Source organism: Anarhichas minor, unplaced genomic scaffold, assembly GCF_050575085.1.
Source record: "Anarhichas minor isolate MPS153535 unplaced genomic scaffold, ASM5057508v1 ptg000050l, whole genome shotgun sequence".
NCBI classification, from domain to species: Eukaryota; Metazoa; Chordata; class Actinopteri; order Perciformes; family Anarhichadidae; genus Anarhichas; species Anarhichas minor.
The window spans coordinates 1,403,118-1,423,007 of NW_027466496.1; the positions used below are offsets into that span (position 1 = coordinate 1,403,118).

The 19,890-nt window shown below is 43.7% G+C and overlaps 2 protein-coding genes and 2 non-coding genes across 4 annotated transcripts in view; 2 read left to right on the plus strand and 2 right to left on the minus strand.

Annotated features, from left to right (window-relative positions):
- LOC142971873 (partitioning defective 3 homolog) overlaps positions 1-13,801 on the minus strand; it is a 301,306-nt gene extending 287,505 nt beyond the window's left edge. Inside the window, exon 1 of the mRNA XM_076112603.1 lies at positions 13,377-13,801. Coding sequence (XP_075968718.1) covers positions 13,377-13,496 — 120 coding nt within the window. The 5' untranslated portion in view covers positions 13,497-13,801. The remainder of the gene's footprint in view (positions 1-13,376) is intronic.
- Positions 1-19,890, plus strand: part of LOC142971871 (uncharacterized) — a 49,498-nt gene that overhangs the window by 11,452 nt on the left and 18,156 nt on the right. The gene's annotated exons all lie outside the window — the stretch shown is intronic.
- Positions 18,462-18,533, plus strand: trnaw-cca (transfer RNA tryptophan (anticodon CCA)). Its single transcript has one exon. It is a non-coding gene; the product is annotated as a tRNA-Trp (tRNA).
- trnaw-cca (transfer RNA tryptophan (anticodon CCA)) lies at positions 18,900-18,971 on the minus strand. Its single transcript has one exon. It is a non-coding gene; the product is annotated as a tRNA-Trp (tRNA).

Genomic DNA, 19,890 nt, shown 5'->3' on the forward strand with positions numbered 1-19,890 from the left:
AATGTGCTGCAGAAAACTCCTTCTAGTCCTACAAGTAGCAAAGTTTTTAAATATCAAAATAACAGTTTGAGATTTCTCAGACTGCAGCACATCATCACAGGGGCAACGTGGTCCAAGGGTATTGGACATGTGTGTGAAAGTACAAGCTCCGAGTTATATTGGAAAAGTAATTATTGGAAAGAAATACACCAATGAATCATAACCCACTCTGAGAGGTCAGAACAAATACATGAACGCACTGCGACCGACCCCGATTCCACATTTAAATAGTTCCCATGTCTTCCAGCCGCACTTCGTTACTCTGGACTGAATGACCCCATTTCAAGGTCCAAGCAACAACTAATCATACCGCAACATGTTCTGTGACCAGAACAAATGTCTGGGCAGGAAATTACTCTGCGCAGACAAATCAGTGTCTGAACATATTCATCGGTGAAATCTCTATGTTGGCCATCCAAACTAGATGAGCTGAATTTGCAACTTATTTGCAGAAACACAGTGTCATACTAAGTCTACCCTTGAGCCCACAGCTTAGTGCTTTGGCATGATCTCGTAGTCGGTGCATCTTTCTACACACCAACACGCTATCTTCTGCACCACGACTGAACACCAGCACCTATACATGAATTTATTTACACTACATGCACAAAGGCAGGGCAAAGCCAGCAGATATGGTTTCATGATTAAAACAAGTCGAGACGATTGGATTGTTATGCATGATGTTTGTGCTGCTTGCTTTCCTCTGGCAAACATCGGTGAAACCAACAAACCACATCATCATCAAACAACTTGGACTCACTATTACTATCAATCTGTCAGTGCAGATTGCAGTCAGATATCAACCTTATAGTGGAGCCATCCTTGACAGCATGCCATTTCTCTGTGTTTGATGTGGCTCTCCATAGGTGTGCATCAGACAAACAACAAACCATTCATCATGCTATAGCTCCTATGAGTGCATGTCGATTCAAATAAAAGGCATCTGGGTCAACGTGAGATAAAGACTGAGTCATCTCTGAATATTTCCTCTTGGTGGCCTTGAGCTGCAATCACAGAATTGGTCGAATAGCAATGCTCTGCGTTGACAATGATAACAAACGGGAAAAACTGGCATCAGCAAATTAAAACTAGATGTGTGCAATACATCTTTAGTGTTCAGCTGAGGGTCCAAAGTGAGAATATTCAACATCAATCTCATCCACTCAATAGGACTGCTGAATGGGAACACAGCAGAAACAACCCAATCTACAGTAAAAGATCATTCATCAATTAAGCCCTACTGAATCCCTGACTGCTTTAGTATATTTCCACAACAGAAATTCTTGAATTGGTGCCCTGAGAACAGACAAGAGCGAATTCTCACCAAGGGAAGTCGGAACTTTGATTTGAAATACTTTAAGCTCCAGAGCACAAAACCTGCCAAAACCTTTTCCCTTGCAATCATTAACTTCACAAAGAAAGGAATCCACTTTAGCATAGGAGCTATCCCTCTGTTCATACGGCCCTGCTTGATTCACAATAAATCGGTCCAAATGACTGCAATATCCCACAGTCCCGCCAACGTCTAAACCCATCTCACATTAAGGATTTATTTTTCTCCTGTAGCCCTGAGCATGCCATTTCCATTTCACAGTTCTGTCTGGATGTTTGAGAGGATATCTTGAAAACCCCACACAAACGGAGTCATAGCAATGCCAGTCGTCAGTGTATGAGCGGTGACGTAATTTATTTTTCAAAGAATTTCAATGAGGAATTGTGCAGAAAGCGCATATATCTTCACTATCACAGGTGAATAATTGCGTCAATGTGATGTACTATTTCCGACACTGATGGACAGATACTTTTCGGAAAAGAACAGGTTTGGTTGTAGATGTGTTTACAGCGTATGTAAAACAATGGGAAGTAGAGGAAGTTGAAATATCACAGGGGAGAGATTATTCACTTATTTAGCAAAGGAAATGAAACAGTGCCCTAAGCCTGACAGACAAAATAATAGATTCCAGACCATTAGGGAACGGATCATGAGGACAATTATGGCAGATCAATAGATGAGGGGCTTGAAAGACACTAGGCACCTCTTTTTTTGGCACAAGGCTTTTTTGAGCATCGGTAAGTTAATCAGGTTAAACTGCATCCGGGGAACTGCTGTATCAACAGCATGAAAAATTAAGCTAATGCTGATCGTGAATACTAAATGAATAATGAATGTTCAAAAGTCCTAAAGCCAAACCCAGTTTAAAGTTAAATTGGGGCTGAAAAACATCTTGGAATTTTACTTAGTTGCTTTAGTTTTGATGTCTCAACGCTTTGACAACTTTATTACAAAGGCATCTGGTCTTGATGTATAGGTCATTGGCAATTATTATTTTAGTACCCTATTAGTACACTAGTATACTAGAAGTTAGTAATCTACTAGTATCGATATCAAATTACAATGATGCCACCAATATGCTGAAATACCAATTGCTCATGAGGTTCGCCATCATTCAAGCTCATCAAACAAAATCAAATGTAGGTTGAACGGTGTTTGATAAAAGCTTTGTGCAGCTACTGACTATACACAACCATGTTCATTTACTCTATCCACTGAAAGAAAGACTTTGTGTGTGTGTGTCCTGTTCGAGGGTTGAAAGACCCAGAGTGCATTAGTGGGGTCAAAAGCCAATGACAGACAAAGCCACAGGACCACTTTGATGTTGTATTCTATAAGACTGTTTTGCACAATCAAGTCATTCTAATACTTTGAAACAAATAAAACAACATATAAATCAATTCGCAATTAATTCTTCATTATAATTGTATTTTCCCACCACATGTGTACAGACTGCATTCTGTCTCACGCTTTGTTTTTAAAATTTTACATCAATCAGTTCTGACACGTTTTTCAGGCTCCAGGTTATAACTGTAGCGCCATTGCATAGTCAATGTAGTCAACAGATAATCGTGAACCTGTACAGAAACATTATTATGCTTTGTTGTGAGCTCCTCACAGTCAAAGAAAGTGTATTTTGTCTCAAAGATACGACATGTCAGGATAGAAGGAAGGGGAATCAGGAAGACAAATTAGTTACATGGACAGAGACCCTTTCTGACCCTTTCTCCTAAGGAGAAGGGAGTCATGCTGGGAGAGATAACACCAGTGATAAAGACGTCTAAGTAAAGCACAAAGAAAGCGAGTTGAGAAGAGATAACTAATGTCATTGGTCCAAGTACCAAATTAAACCTGCTGCTGCAGCAGTGTGTGAAACAGTATAGTTACAAGCGTAACAAAGCTAGTTTTGAAAGCTAACGCTAAAGCTTGGCTACAAAGTTTTGTCGTGTTAACAAATGACTACAGTGCATTGCTATGTGTAGTGTGACAGAGGCCGCCAGAAACACGAGGAAAAATAAACTTCCATTCATGTGTACTCGTTCTATGGGCCTGGTATTGTGAATGCTGGCTCTCTGTCATGACTTTGATACATGTAAATGTAACAGACCCCTCGTTAAAGTTATTAGTTCCACATGTGCATTCCTTGCTATGGAATTTATTTATTTGATTTCATTTTTTTTTTAACTTTTAGAACAGTTTCAAGGTCACAGTAACAAATACTCAAAGAATTATCACTCGACTGTAGAAAGCTAAAAGCAGCATTTTTGCATCTTTAGCTCATTAGCAGCAACAGGCAGCTAGTTTGGAGCAAACCGTTAGTGGTAAACTAGCTAGCTGGTAAAGACAGTAGAGCAAGCTATGAGACCGATTTTTTTCATAAAACAGAGCTAAAATGACAGAGAATATGAACTTACAGTCGTCAGTTGACCGGAAACACAACTCCAAATGAATGCTTATGTGGCTCCATTTCTGCTGGGTGTGAAATAGCCACTAACACGCTAGCCATAGCTGCTTTATGAAGCGATAGTAATTCAAGGCTTTTTGTCTGTCCACTCATTTAGAAGTTGTTCTGCGAACTCGGGACCAAAAAGAAAAAAACATATTGATAATATGATATTATCTTTTTCACGACAAATGACTTGTCATAACAGGAAACGCAGAGGTGCAATTAATGGCCTAGCATTGGTAAGGGTTGCATTCCATTCATGTGTAATCGTTGTATGGGCTTGGTATTGTGAATGCTGACTCACTGTCATGACTTAGTGATACACATAAATGGAACAGACCCCACGTTAAAGTTATTAGTTCCACCTGTGCTTTGCTTGCTATGAAAAGTCAAAATGTCTTAAAAACTGTCTATTGCAGCTTAAGGCCTATAAGATTTTAGACTGAGTAAGCTTTTAAAACTTTGTATAATCTTTAATTTAGGGTCGCTTTCATCAATTTTGCTTTTAATATGTGATCTGCCTTTTTTCAAGGTGACACAGTTCTTTGGACAGATTGCATTAATAGGCATCTAATTAAGCTTTAAAAATATATAGAAGCAACAAATACATAAATGTGATCCTGTTCTGGTGCTACAAACCACATGTCCTTGAATTGTAACAGGAAATGATCTAGAACATCTCCTCATCCATACACAAATAACCTTACGTAAGAAATGTATCAGGTCTGCCATCTGAAAGACAATCATCACGAGGTCTTGTTCTTAACTCTTCAACAAACACACCGCGCTTGCGCTTCAGTAACTTAGTGCTCAGTAACTGCAATCGTGGCCACAGAAATAAGCTGTTGACATAACAGTGGATCACACCCAAGAGGGCCTGACATGGCCTGCATGTTGAAACACCGCAAACCACATAGTTGGCCTTTGCTACAACTTGCACACAGTTGGATCCAGCTGGAGGCAGGAATTGTCATCTCACTGAAACATGGGATGAGAAAAACAAGAGGAACAACCTGGCCCTTCAGAGGGCTACTGTGCCCAAAACGAGAAGGAAACGTGCTAGGTCTTATCCAAATCAATAAACACTATACCCAACTAGAAGGGCACTCTGAGAGCGCAGACCTCCGCCAATGCCAACTGCCCTTTCTCGCAATGTTAACCAAAGTGAAAAATAATTTGTGTATCCGCCCCGTGATTCAGATTTACTCCAACATTTAATTGGTTCTTCATTTGCCGATACTAAACCCTTCCTGAGAGTTTCATGAAAACCTAGCCAGTAGATTTTCTGTAAGTCTGCTGAAAAACAGACTCACTGAACCAAAAACCTCCTTGGCGGATGTAACTATGTCATCATGTGGAACGATACAGACTTTATGGATAAGTGAAGCAAATGTATACGGCTCTCTCCACACCATAGCTGTCGGGTTGTTAATGGAGACCACTCCACTTCCTTGACTCTGTGGTCAACCAGCCAGTCAAGCATGTCATATGAACCATCGATCCTTGTCCTGCAGCTCTGAAACAAGAGTAGATTGGAGTCTTCTCAGGGCAGAAATAATCTCGGTGGTTGAGTTAGATGTTGCATGGTCATTGTTTTTTTCTGGCTAAGAAGCCTTAAAGCCATTGTAATAGCAAATCTCTCTTTCTTTCTGCTAACTGAAATACCGATGATGATCAGAAGTCATCAATTACCCTGACTAACCTTCAATATATTCATATATTTCACACCGTTAGGTTGCCAGTCTACAAGGCTGTGTTTCCTTGGCTGCACCCATTGACGTTTGAGTGAACCAATTAGATTATTTCTGCCGCCAGAGCAGCTCTACATATAAAAGCTGGGGAAAAGCTTCTCCTCTTCACAGAGTCAGATCTGGGAGCTTCTCCTGGGTAAAAAAAGTGGCGCTACAGCAGCCTTTACCATTACTGAATGGAAAAGAAACAAGGGGGTGGGGGCCATGTTAAGACGTGCAAAGTGTAGACAGTGGAAGCTGTCAAAACACCCTTTAAGAATGTGTTGCGGAGGGTTGAAAGTGCTTTTCCATCTCAGCAGCATTAGCAAACATAATGTTGGCCCTTTCTGCGTGAAATACATTTAATTCAACAGCTTGTCACATCACTCAAATAAGGATTATGTGGTCCATCTTTCAACCACGATCATAAGAATATGGAGAGGGCGGTTTGACGGCACAGGGGAAAGTAGCTTTCAATTTTCCTCAGCTCCCAACCAACAGGCACATTCATCTTGAATGCAGCAGAAACGAAGACAGAGGATATCAAACGGGGTAAGAGGAACAATAACCCCTAATGAACGGCCTTATCAGTAAGAGGGTTTTGTATGACTAAAGATGACCACTTACTCCGCCGCGCTCTACAGTGTCTCAGTTGGCTGTGGTGAAACCAATTCCTCTAACTCCCCATATGTGGCTACCAGCCAGGTCAGCAGAATTACATGAAAAGGAGCTTAATGCTAACCATTCCCAGAGCAAAGGCATTATCTTCTGGTGACTAATCTGTGATAACAAACGGGAGCGGTAGAGCTGAATAGGAACGGATCGAGAGGGGTAAGCAGGAGTCATAAGAAAGAGCGATGAGAAAGTAAAAAAATCTGAGATATTTTTGTAACATTGTGGCACAGCTGCTTCCGGATCAGGAGAATGGGGGATCGAATCGTGTCGTGGTCAATATTAACAGAATTCTGTTTTGTCAGAGCATCAATAATCAGCTGCAACATTTCATCAGGGCATTCCGGAGGCTCTCACTGCCATCTCCGAGGGCCAACATTCCTGAAGCTAGGAAGAGAAGCATCGCGAAGCCAAACGCACGTCTAAGTTATGCGAGATCAAGTGAAGTGCATTGCTGCCATTCTCTTGCCTCTGACGGTTCAGGCTAATCATTAGCTCCATGATCTGAACCGGCGAGTTCAGATAACAAAACGGAGTCCCTGATGTCACAAGGCTGCGGCTGGGAGAGGAAAACACAAGCTAGAGAGCTATCAAGAGCACGTGTTCGATATGCCAGTGCAGTCAAAACGAGCTGTGCCTGAACTGAGCCACGTTATCTGCTGAAAGGAAATAATCCTTGAGGAACACACACATGCAACATATTAAAACATGTCCATGGGTGCGTATATACACACACCCACGAATTCCCCTCGAGCTTCTTGCCTCGCTGTGTCAGGTCCTGCTAAATCTGTCAATGATTTGACAACAAAAAGGACTTTCTGTTATTTAGCACCAAGCGCAGTGGATGAACAAAGTAAACCAACAAAAAAAATAAAAACTACTAAAACCACATCAGCAGTGTCAACAGAAACTGACCCTGAATGCCCCCCAACACCAAATAGATGTAGCCGGACTACCGGTCACGCAAAAGGCTTGGCATTGCTGCAGCATGCTCAGACTTTGGCAGTTACCCTGTTGGCATGCGGCCCGCTTGCATTGCCGTCTTTAGCAGCTACAGACGTCAAATCTCCCAGCTTCGCCTGTAACACTCAAGCTCAATGCTTTCAATTCAGCATCCCAGAGAAGCTGGCGCTTTTTTGCTCTCTGCAGCCACACGTCTTTGCATGCATGCGTGCGTTCGTGTGCATACATGTGTATCAGCACCTGTGTGTACAACTGAGATACATGCTAGCCAGCGGGGAAGCCCTGAAGAGAGACGCTGTTTGGGAAAGATAAGGGACTCGGCGTGGTGTCATTGTACTTGGTGCCGTCCACGTGAGTGGAGAAGCTCAGTCCTTTAGTCTGTCAGCCAGACAGGTTGTACGGCAGTGCTCTCAAATTCTCAAGTCGCACCAACGTAGACCAAAGTCTGAGGGCAGTTGTATCTACAAACTGTGTAAGGATGTAGAACTTTTGTGTACATAGGCCCAAAATTTGAATTGGACAAGTTAAACTTTCATACAATCATTTAATATTTTGGTTACAAATCCTTTGCAGCCTCCAACCAACAGATTTCGGACTTGATATCTCAGGCCTGCACTCCAGCCAACGTCATCTCTTTCTTAATTTGTGGCTGAATTTGTCAATAAACTAAAGTATTTGGTTGCCTTTTCTGTATGTTTTAAGCTCGTTGTGCTTCACTGTGCACCAGCCCTGAACTGTTCCTCCAATATGAATGGGAACACTTTCAAAAAACGTAAACATCAGTTTCATGTAATTTCCAAATGTGCATGAGTTGAAAACAGCAAAAGAAAACATCATTGTCCAGCTACTTATGGTCTGTACAGTATATATTTCTACACTGCTGAACTATACTTACAATGAAGTCATTTCAATTTGAAGTTGAACTTTAAGATCTCTTTTTTTTCAGAATAGTATTTAATTACTAGTCTGCTCTTCCATTTACTGTCACCACCATACTACAATAAACATGCCACTACCAGCCTCCATGTGAAATTACAGGCTATTTTGCACTGTATAATCTCTTTTCTGCATGTTCTATTATTGCTGCAGAGTTTTTGACATTGTGTCTCGCACCTGAAGAGATTTCCCCATTTAACATGCTGGTTTTACAAGCAAGAAACTCCTTAAAAATGAAGCAAGCCCCCCTGTCTCAGTTTTCAGCTGAACCACTGAGAAGGGGAGCAGTGCAGGCACAGGGGTGCTGAACATCTTTTTCTGGATGCTTGGGCAAAACTTCAACTCGTGATTTGGGAGCAGCGGGTGTGTGTGGCGTTTTACTCAAAGACCGGCAGGTAAGTATTCCCCTGGAAGGAGTTAGCACGGAAGCAAGGACACTGCTCAGTCGGCTGGAAAACAAGGAGAAGAAAGGAAGAAAGAAAAGAGGGATGAAGATAGGAAAAGGATAAAAAAAAAAACACGAATGGAAAAGACTGAGGAGAATACAACAAGAGAGGTCACCGAGTCCGCATTTCTCCTCCTCTTTTCCTGCTTTGTTCCCTGCTGTGGTCGAGATGAACTCGAGAAAATCTCTGCTGCTTGACCACAGTTGAACCGGCCTTACTCAGTTACCGTCAATCACATTGCATCCCATCACCCTAAAGGGGCCTACACGGCTCCGCCTGGTACAGTCCACTCACATGATAACCCCCCCCTCCTCCTCCCCATTCCCAATTACCTTCCACTACTGTAATATTCACGCTCACATACAGCAGCTCCTCTCCGTTACACAAGCAGGGAGCCGCTGAGTGTGGTGAGCCGACAACCCTTCCAGCGCCACTTCCCCACTTTTTTCTTTGCCGTGCAGCTGCACTGGCTTGTTGAGTCCTTACCTGAGAATAGATGAGGATTCATTTAAAAACCCTCGTTGTACTTTTAGTAGAGCCTGATGATTCCCAGAACAGACAAGTGGTGTTTGAAGGAAGTAGTTGAAACTTTCCACTGTAACAGCATTGCTAGTCCCTTCTTTGAAAATGCCTGGAAACAAATATCTCTCACGTGTGTTTTTTGAAGGGTGATCCGTCTTTTCTTTTCCCTCCAGATCAACATCAGTGTAGCGCTTCAAACATCATGTCACAGACAGATGCTAACTTGTCTTAGCTTTTGCCCTGCAGCAGAAAAAAAAGAGTCTATCTATAGGGAGCGGCTCTCCAACGCCGTATTTGTTTCTCATCAGGTCGAGCAAAAAGTTGCTCAACAGTCAACTTGCTTTGAAATGACATGGACGGGGATCAGCGACAGGCTGCCTGCTAGGTGTCAAGTCAGAGTGCTCACACTGTGGTTCCAAGAAGATGCACAGAAAACTTACTGCACAGCGATTGTCAATATATCTAATAATATATATGCTCTGTTGCTGTGTATGATGCTGCCAGCTGGTTCTTTTATGCAGGACATATGAGAACATATTCACTTCCCCATTTCTGTTTCATTGTGTTGCAGAATCTCAGTGGATGTTTTGCACTTTTGACAGTGAAAAAATATCTTTAAATTAAAAAAAGGTAAAAAGGAATTTACAGCTATTAAGCTGTAATTGTAAGACATCCACCCAGGACTCAACTGGAAGTTAAAGATTACTTAACTTTTTTTATTTTCCAAGACAAGACTCAAGTTACTTTAAAGGAATAGTTTGACATTTTTCTGAAATACTCCTATTTGCTTTCATCCCAAGGGTTAAATGAGAACGTTGATACCACTTTCACTTTCTGTATGCTAAATATGAAGCTGCAGTCAGCAGTCAATTAGCTTAGCTTAGCATAAAGACTGGAAACAAAAGGGGATGGCTCCAAGCACATCACCAACACACTACTTGTAGCGTGTAATCAAAGAAGAGGACTTTGTTTTTGCTTAGCAGCCTTCTCCCTAAAGGATATACTCCATCTGTATTTCAACAACTTGACTTTGCTGCGACACGTCTGCACGCCTGAATTTGTGGAATATTGTGAGGGGAAAAGGGCCAATTACGTGCTTTGAAGGCCTGAGCCACCATTTAGGTTGAGTAACTGTGGGAAAGTAGGAGACAAATGGGATCTGGAGACACGTCCCTTCTAAGAGTTAGAGCCACAAATTAGGGACCCAGTGTCTGAAACGTTTCGGGTATTCTTTAGCTTGTGGCATCACAAGGGGACAGGTGGTGGAGGGGCGCTACATCCTCACCCAGGATCAGGGCCCACAACCCAAAATGGCCGCCGGGCTAGAGACTACAACTCCCAGACTGCCTCATCAGGCACCCAGCTGCAGGTGCTTAAGGCCCCTAATTGAGGCAGGGCTGGGAAACTGAATAAAGGGCAGAGGGGAGAGCACCACGGGAGAAGAGTTGGGCCCGGAGTAGGAGAGAGGACGCCTACATGGAGGAACAGATACCAAGGACTTGGCAGGGTTGGATTATGTTTTTGGTGAAGAAACCACTTTCTCCTCCGGGACGCTTTATGTTTATTTCATGGACCTTTTTGTTTGATTTTTGAGTTAAAGGACCAATAAACCTTTATTTTTGCTTATACTGTCTGATTGTGGCTGTTTTACGCTCTCTTTTGCACTGCCCCACCCTAGGGACAACCCGTGACACTACAAGCTTTATGTCTCAGCCGGTGCAGCAGATGTGAAACCAGACTGTGCGAGAGGACGAGTCAGGTCCACGAGTTGTTTCGTGTGGCAAAAAGGAAAGCCCACAAAATAACATCTTCACATTGCTCTTGCTTACATGACTAAAAATGCGGTAAACACTCAAGTTATTACTTGACTGGCTCAAGTGCTGAAAACAACAGCAATGGGAACAGAACGGCTGGATGAGAAGCTTGAAAAGCCATTTGGCATGACTCCTTCATGACTGTGCATATACTGGAGACCAGATTGACTCTGAGTTGATTGATTCGTACTTCCCGGTCCCACTCAGACTGTGACGAATTCCTCGAGAGTCCCCGGAGAAGATCCGGGAACAGCTTGTGACATTGTCTTGATTGGGCTCAGCTAATTCAGAGAGGAGAATAAGTCGGATTTTTACACATCACTGATATTAGAATGTAAAAAAAGGCAATACGTGTGACGGATATCTTTGCAACCCAAGACGGTTCGAGCTCAATGAAGCGGTGGATGAAGGCATTAGAGTGAGGCAGAATGTGGGTGGAGGTGTGAGATCAGCTTTAAGTATAGAGGAGGAAGGTAGAGAAGAGGCGGACGTGAAGTAGTTGTTGAAGAGCTCGAGCAGGAAGTGCAGGTGGCGTTTCTCATATCAGCTTGTCTCCGGATAAAACTGATCAACAAAGAGGTCGATCAAAAAAGGGCTTTCGCACCTTCATCGTTTGGTACGGTTCAAACTAACTCTACAATGTATCTTTTCTTTTCCCTCCTTGGTCCTGACAAAATGAACCAAACTACAAGCGACCTAAGAGCGAGGCCTTTTTATGTTCATAGCTTACCTATTCTAGCATGCCGCCCGCATGATTTATGCTCTTCTTTTAATGCCAAAAGTGAGCATTTAAATACTTTTTGCATGATACAGTATCTGCATGGGATGTATTTGTTGAATGCAGACGAATAAAAACTAACTTTTTGCACTTTTAAACCAAGCGTCAAAGCTGCTATAAGCTGTTATACAACTCAAGTGACCTGGACTCATCTTCCTGTGGTCCAAGTGTTGACCACGGGCCAAGTGTTCTCCAGAGGAGAAGCCTATACACGTCTACATTTACGGTGCCACTGCATGGATCAATGAACCAGTCGCCTCCGTTCTGCTGAACCATGGAAAAACCCAACAGGCGCTGGTAGACGGGGGAGTGAATGGGTGTGTGTGTGTCTGTGTGTGTGTGTGTGAATGCTAGTGTGTCTGCATGGAGGAAGTGCTCTTCAAGAACGAGCGTTAATGTTGACCTACTTCGTCACCGTTTGCTTTTGGTGGTAAAAATCTACTACCGAGGTGCAACAGTGAATATTTCCCAGGACGTGGAAGGTGTTTCACCTGTCACTGTGGAGCCGAGCCGTGAAGTGAAGCCTCTCTGACAATGCGCTGAAAAGGAAAAACACTGATTTCGTTCCATCAAACCCCACATCATGCCGTCACTGCTGCACTCTCACTCTGGATTATTCTCTTAATCAGAGCGTGGGTTCATCTGGGTATTCCAATGCCTTGAAAAGAGGTTGCACGGTAATACCACACGGCCAAAGAGGAGAGAGCGCCGGCGCTAACCATGGAAACGCTACCAAACTTGAATTCATTCATTACTCATTTAATGGGCTTGTAAGCGCAGCCACTAGAAACCCACAAAGGGGGGGGGGGAAGCAATCAGCGTCCCACTCAGGCCTCATTCAAATTTGGCACAGGGGGGTTTCACACACTCGTGAGCTCCTTTATTCAGGATGAGAAACTTGGATGAACTTCAAAACTTTTCGGTCAGCGTGTAATTGCAAAGAGCAATGAGTGCAAAGCGGGGTTCCTCCACCAATGCACAGGGCCTATCAGCACTTTTTAAAGGAAACGGATTGATCGTGGTCATGCAGAGACATGAATACACACACACACACACACACACACAGATTAAAATGTGTGAATCTACACTGTAGTACATTATATTTGTAACTCAAGTATTACCTATAGTCTTTTTTGTTGTTGTCTGGTTGCACAAAGTTGACATTTTATACAGTAGTACTGGCGTGCGCACACACACACACACACTCACACACACACACACACACACACACACACACAGCACGGGTTATTTTGTTCCTACTTCATCCTCATTGCTCCACACAGACACACACACACACACTCTGGATGAACTTTGAAGCCAGTAGGCCTACAACTACAGTAGCAGTGAACGAGATCAATTCCAGTGCTTCTCTGAACTTTTTCATGGACACACTTTATATAGAGAGCGCTCCATCTGCTTCACAACTTTATTTGGATAATGAAATAATCACTCCTGAGCGTCACATTCGACATCACAATGAAAGGTTCCCCAACTCCCCGCCCTCCTTCCTCCAAAGGGGCCCCTGGGGGTCCCCAACCGGCTCCCATTCAACAGGGGCAGCCCACTGGCTCTCTCTCTCTTCTCTCCGTGAAAAAAAGCGCCATGTTGAGGCTCCGGCGCTGCTGCTGCTGCTGCTGCACTGGGCGAGACGGTACGAAAGAAGCGCACCGGAGCAGGGCCGCGCGCTCGGGGCTTACCTTTGCGATCGCCTTCTTGTACCTCATGGCCGCCTGCTCGATGAGGCTGTGGACTTGTATATTCCCATCTCCGCACGGGACGACCACCCGGGTCCTCCCGAAACACACCGTCACTTTCATTTTCACCTCCGCCGCGTTAATCCCAACGAGGAAAAAGCCGCGTCAGGGCGACGAATGGAACCATCCCCGGAGCGCGACGGTGAAAACAAACTTAAAATCCTCGGTTGTTGCGACGAGGGAGGTTTGAAGTGAAGTTGTCTCCGTGCCCTCCTGGAAGAAGGGGGGAAGCCCGGCATTGGATCCGGCAGGCGGCGGGGCTGGGTTGGCGTCCTCCTTGTGCGTGTCTGTGTGTGTGTGTGTGTGTGTGTGTGTGTGTGCACGCCGCGTTGACTCACTTTACAGAAACTTCCCAGCAAGAAGCCTCTCCAGCGAGAGCGCACCACTGGACTGACACATAGGAGCGCGTCCACATGTCGGAGCAGGCTCCAAGAATGCTTCCCCCACGCCGACCGATAGGCTGCGGTGCAGGTTTTGCAACTGAAGGCAAACAGAGCCACTTTACATCGCTTTGCTTAGTGATAACTGAAAGTTGCATAACACTTGGATTTGCTGTGTGTGTTTTTTTTTTTCTTTTTCAAAGTAGGCTAAACTAGTGGTTTAGTGGAGATCTTACTAAAACAAAATTTCCTCCACACACACTTTACCCCAACCCATTTATCCCAGAGTCCCAGAAACCCACCAGTATATTCCCTCTGTTCCTCTTGTTATAGCTGTAGGCCTATGGCAGTTAGTTTGTAATCATATATATATATATATATTTAGGCAAATTGAAGCGATTGCAACACAGACATCCTGACGGGCCCCCCTCCCCGAGGGCCTGGAGCAGTTTTCCAGACAGATTCTACCTGCTGTACAAACACGAAACATGCAACTCCTCAGGGGTCAGACTATGTCGTATCAGACACAGATCTCGTGAGTTTGGGAGTTATGGTTATAGGTAAACCCTGACGCGTTAAGTGCTGCGGGTCTATTGCAGAAAGTATGAGACGGACTGAATGAGTGTAACTCCACCAGCAAGAATCGAGGTGCCGAGAAGAGCACTGATAGCGAAGCATACGTTAACGTTATGCATATATGACTATAAATGATTGAAACGCAGTGCAAAAAAAAGGAGAGATGGGCCTAAGGCTGGATCTACGGTATGACCCAATTTACTGATAAAAGCTGCAACCTTTTCTGTGGAGCTTCTCTCACTTCCCCGCAAGCTCTTGGCTCTTTATGATCTAACGCAGTCCAAATGAGTGAACATGAACACCAGCGGAAGACGGACAGCCCCCTTTTTATTCTCCAAACTATACTATCACTGCTCAAATATGTGTTCCCTACTGCTCTCAGCTTGTTGCCCTTGAGCATCCAAGTAGAACCTAACAGATTAAACTATTCCTTTTTCTTTTTTTTTCTGACTCCAGATCAGAAGGTTGTTGTGTTTAAATCCTGTCAGGGTCAAACCATTGATATGAAACAATATATTGGCTTGTTCTAGACTTGGAAAATATTTCAGTTAGGCCTCCCCATCTGGTCGTACATTATGAACTACTCCCCTGTGAAAACTGCTGCTCCTTGTGTATAAATAGTACTCCCCCCCCCCCTGGTGGCCAATACACTCCCTCAAACAGCAAATCAAGGTTTTTCTTCACCTTTTGCATTCCACATTCATGAGCCAAATGTGTGTGTGTGTGTGAGAGAAAGAGAGAGAGAGAGAGAGAGAGAGAGAGAGAGAGAGAGAGAGAGAGAGAGAGAGAGAGGAGGAGGCAGTGGTGGAAATTAAGACGGTGCAGCTACACTGGGGCCCACGACCTGAGAGGGCCTGAGATGGACAAATAAGACCGCAGCCTAGCAAACTATTTATGGATGATCAGATCTAAACCTGAGAATGTGTGTGGGACCTATAGGGGGGGGGGGATCCGGACCCGTCCGCTCCACATTTACAGACTTGTCCTGTGCGGAGAAAAGAGCGGCAACGCTGTACCTCAGCCTTCTGTGCTGCGAACTAGCCTCTTTTTTCTTTTTTGTAGTGGGGCGTTACTTCCGTGGCCAGACGTGCTCCGACAAGGTCCCGAGAGTGGAGGGGGTCATTCACAGACTTACCTCACCCCCTGAGAATCCAGCACCGCACAGATCCACTCATTCATAAGTGTGTGTAATCCACGAGGTCCTTCCTCTATACCTCCACCTTCTATTACCACCTTTATGTGTCCCTCTATTCAACCTTTTACTGATCTATGTTTAGTGGGCTATACTTACTTACAGATGCCTCCTTGGTTGGTTCCCCCGTCACGTCTAAACACATTTAAAGTGTGGTGGAACAATACTTTGAAGGCCAGTAACAGAGTTATCAAGTCGCCAGTCTAGCCTGGTCACTATAGCTGACTGTTCACTTTAATCATCATTTATTGAGGGCAGGCTGATGGTCACAAAGGTGTTGTTTTTAAAGAACAAATGGCTTGATTTTGTTTGGTTCAGAAGCATTTCTGGTGCCGGATCAGAACATATGCTGTGCGTTTCAATACCCATACTACCATACTATATAGTAGGCCTATGTCCCAATACCATAGTAAGACAAAAATACCATCATGTCCTAGCCTACTGCAGTATGCAAGCCAGCATGTTTTGCTGCAAACAATAAGGAAGTATGTCTCAACTGACGCTGCACACTGCACGCAACAGAGGGCTCTTTGTACAGGCAGCAGCGGTGTGCGCTCAAAGTAAAAAGAAGAAAGTGTGCAATTTGGAATGCAGCTTGAGTGTGCGAATTGGCAGGGTTCGAACCCACAATGCCAAATAAGCCCGGCTTTGTATTCAAGCTAAGTGAAGTGGAGTCGCCGCTTTCCCGCGTCCAATACCGAGCAAGGGAGAGAAAAGAGTATGACATCATTGGGACACTTCATGCAACATCCACCCAGTGGCACGATTAAGGCTGATGTCTGCAGTGTTTTAAAGTTGTTTAGTCAGCATATGTATGCATATATATATACAGTACATATATACATATATGTATGTATAAATATATACGATGATATACGACGATGTCCACCTTGAAACAGAGCTAGCTCCGCCAATATTAGCAACCTAATGTAACGAAACAGACCAAGTGAAACATTATCTGAGATGTTAACAGTTCAATAATCATGAAGACAAAACAATACTGGAGACTTTGAATGTCGGGTGATAAGCGTAACTTTACCTCGACTCCTCGGTTGATCTCCACATGGCTGTTGCTCAGAAGGATGAACTGAAGCTGTTGTGTCCAAAGTCAGGTTTATTGTAGGCAATAAGCAGTTAGAATAACATATAAATAATATATATACATTTTTATATATCGTCATTACAGACGCATTGACCTGCAATAGACAGTACGTTGTAGATGGATCGTGACTCACTGAACTTGTATAGAGAAGCATGTATCCACCACTTCACAGAAAATACTGTATTATGGCTGCTAAATTACAGTAGTCTGCTGTTACGGCTAATTGACGGCATTAACTGTTCATTTACATGCGAGGGATGAACATTTAAACATATGTTACCGTTATTATGAAATACTGTAAGACACTGTTTTTAAATCCACCGTAAAGTTACAGCAATTCATTGCAGTGCACCCTGCAGAACTGCAACACTGTCGGTGTGTGGTTTAACTCACACATAACAATGTCAAACAGGACTTAAATGGCATCTCTGCCACCACCACAATCTGATGCAAGCTGAGGCCCCCTCCCAATATTGGGGTTAAATCAAGTTTCCCTTATGACACCCATTAACAGTTGTTACTGCAGCACCTTGACTCTATAATGAATCCCTAACAGCTCAACTCAAAACATAACACTACAATCCAACCCTACCTTTGACTATTGCAGCAGACCATGAACAATGAAAAAGACAAAGACTCAAACAAGTGTCATGTTTGTGTCGGCTAATAATAAAATTCACTGACCCAATGTGTCCTACAACGACGTATTTAGTGATAGCTGAGAGGCTCCATCTGCTGGCTCTGAAATGCGTTACACCTTTTCTTCTCCAGGAATCTCTCTTTTGTGTGGATTAAGTTCAGAGCCTGTAATTGCTGTGTTTGAGGCCAGTGTACACTGTGAACACAGAGAATGGTGTTAGCACTCTGATGTCATGGATTTGCCAATGCTGCCAGATGCTTTTGCTTTGTTTTGCTGCATGCACGTTCTGTCTTGCAACGTTTGATCCCCGTGTAGCCCAACAATAACTCTTCCTGTTGTGCATATGGCATTTTAAATCTGTCTATTGATAGTATAAATAGCCCCATGTGACATCTATGACTATACATCAGAGTATACATACACTGCTGTGTGCTTTTATATCTAAAAAAAAATAGAGAGCAGGAGTGAGTAATGAATGATGGTGTGAAGATTTAAGTGATGGCTGGTTCTGTTCTCTGGCAGTATTGGTTTTAGAGACACTTATTGACAGGGGGGGGATACATATCACACCTTGACAGATTTTAATACCCAGAAATCCTCTGAAATGATGCCAGTAAACTGACTTTGGTCACCAACATGGCTTTATAGCAAACAGGACATGGGAAGTCGAGGATCTAAGGTTGGTGAGTCTGATTATAAGTGGACAGAGCCAATGATTGTGTTTTCTAACCAATGCACTGATCATTTGTCGGCCTCCGATTCTCCTCTAATTTGAATATCTGCAAAGTTGAGTCTGCTCTCCATTGAGTTCATCTTTACGATCTCTGAAAAAGAACCAGGGAGGAAAAACAACTCACCTCAGGGTGTACACACAGACAGGACTGGGCTGTACTACGATGTACTACAGCGCAGGGCCTGTTCGCATATTGTCAGGTCCACACCCCTCCACCTGATACCTGCTAAAGCTTGGCAGACTAGAGGGACACAACCATCAGAATACAACTGGGACCATGGCAGCGACGTGCAGTAAAGCAGGAGGAATGAACCATGATGGCTGAAGTTGTCAGAGAACTGTGCTGTGCTGTGCTCCTCCTCACAACTGTGTCTTCCACATGAGACCTTCAGAGTTGTTCTGTGTGACTCTGTGGCGCAACGGTAGCGCGTCTGACTCCAGATCAGAAGGTTGCGTGTTCAAATCACGTCAGGGTCAATTGTATTTATACATATGTTGATGTCTGTATGCAGCCATTGAAGTGACAGTTTAGGTGCCCTGTTGGTCACATTCATCCCTTTGTAAAAGCTCACATTGTGTCATTGTGTGTATGGACAATGCCTCTATTATGGCAATTCCAAACAAAGTGAATATGAAAGGAAAATAGTTGAATAAAGATGTCTACTGCCCTTGCATTGGTTTATTTTCCCCATACCACCCTATGGAGATACATCAGACAGTCTGTTGTGTACATTGACTGTTACATAAGCACGTTAGAGGGTCTAATCTGTGATATGTTGTCAGTAGTTATTTTCATGTTTGTGAACAAACCTGCTCTTAATTAATAGTTAGGTAGAAAAGATATGACCCCGACGTGATTTGAACACGCAACCTTCTGATCTGGAGTCAGACGCGCTACCGTTGCGCCACGAGGTCCTACACAGCAAATATTTACACGATAAAAGACTATATAACGTTTAAAGAAGAGGATGCAGTGGGATAAATTATTTTTCCAGCTTGCATGTATGCCATCATTTGGATCCATAAATTATTATTATTATTATTACATAAAACACGGCTGATATGCGACACACGAGACATTCTCTTCTCAATGCCCCCTTTCCTCGGGCATGCGTCTCGTGGACACCTGAACACCACTAAACACCGCTTCATCTCCCCTCCTGGTGAATGACATTGTCTCACTGCCTTTGTGCCTGCGTCAGCACCATGGACAGCTATCAGCTGCACAACTGGCTCCACGGGGCTCGCCCTGCGCCTGCAGTGGCAGCAGTCATGAACGCTGCGTACCGAACGCGCATGTGCGCGTGACGCAGTTTTGTTTGTTTGTTTTGAAGCAACTTCGAATTCGTTCAATTTAAGTAACTCACTTTTTTACTATTAACTTTGCTATATTTAAGATTGGGAACTGAGTGATTTGAGTCAATGTTAAATGTCCAATGTTAAAAGAGATGAATGCTGGGAAAGCTTTTCACACGATCGTTTTTTATGTCTGAATTCGATTTTTCGCTGCTTCAGTTACAGGTAGTAGTGCATGCTGGCTGGCTGTAACTGAATATAACTGAGCCATTGTTAAAGTTATTAATAACGTCAAAATGCCTGCCGTGAAAAAGTCCTCTTGTCTGGGGCCACATCCAGTGGACTCTGTTCTGTTCTGTAGTCTCCTTGAAACTGATTTGTGATTTAAATGGGTTGCTGGAGACCCCTGAGCCAACTGCTGCGCTGCTGATGTCATGATGAGATGACTCGAGTCTCACAGCAAACTACATAATCAAAGCCATTGTTGTCGTTGTTGGTAGCTTCACTGTGCTCCTTTGTTCCTCTTCTCAGTTTTCAC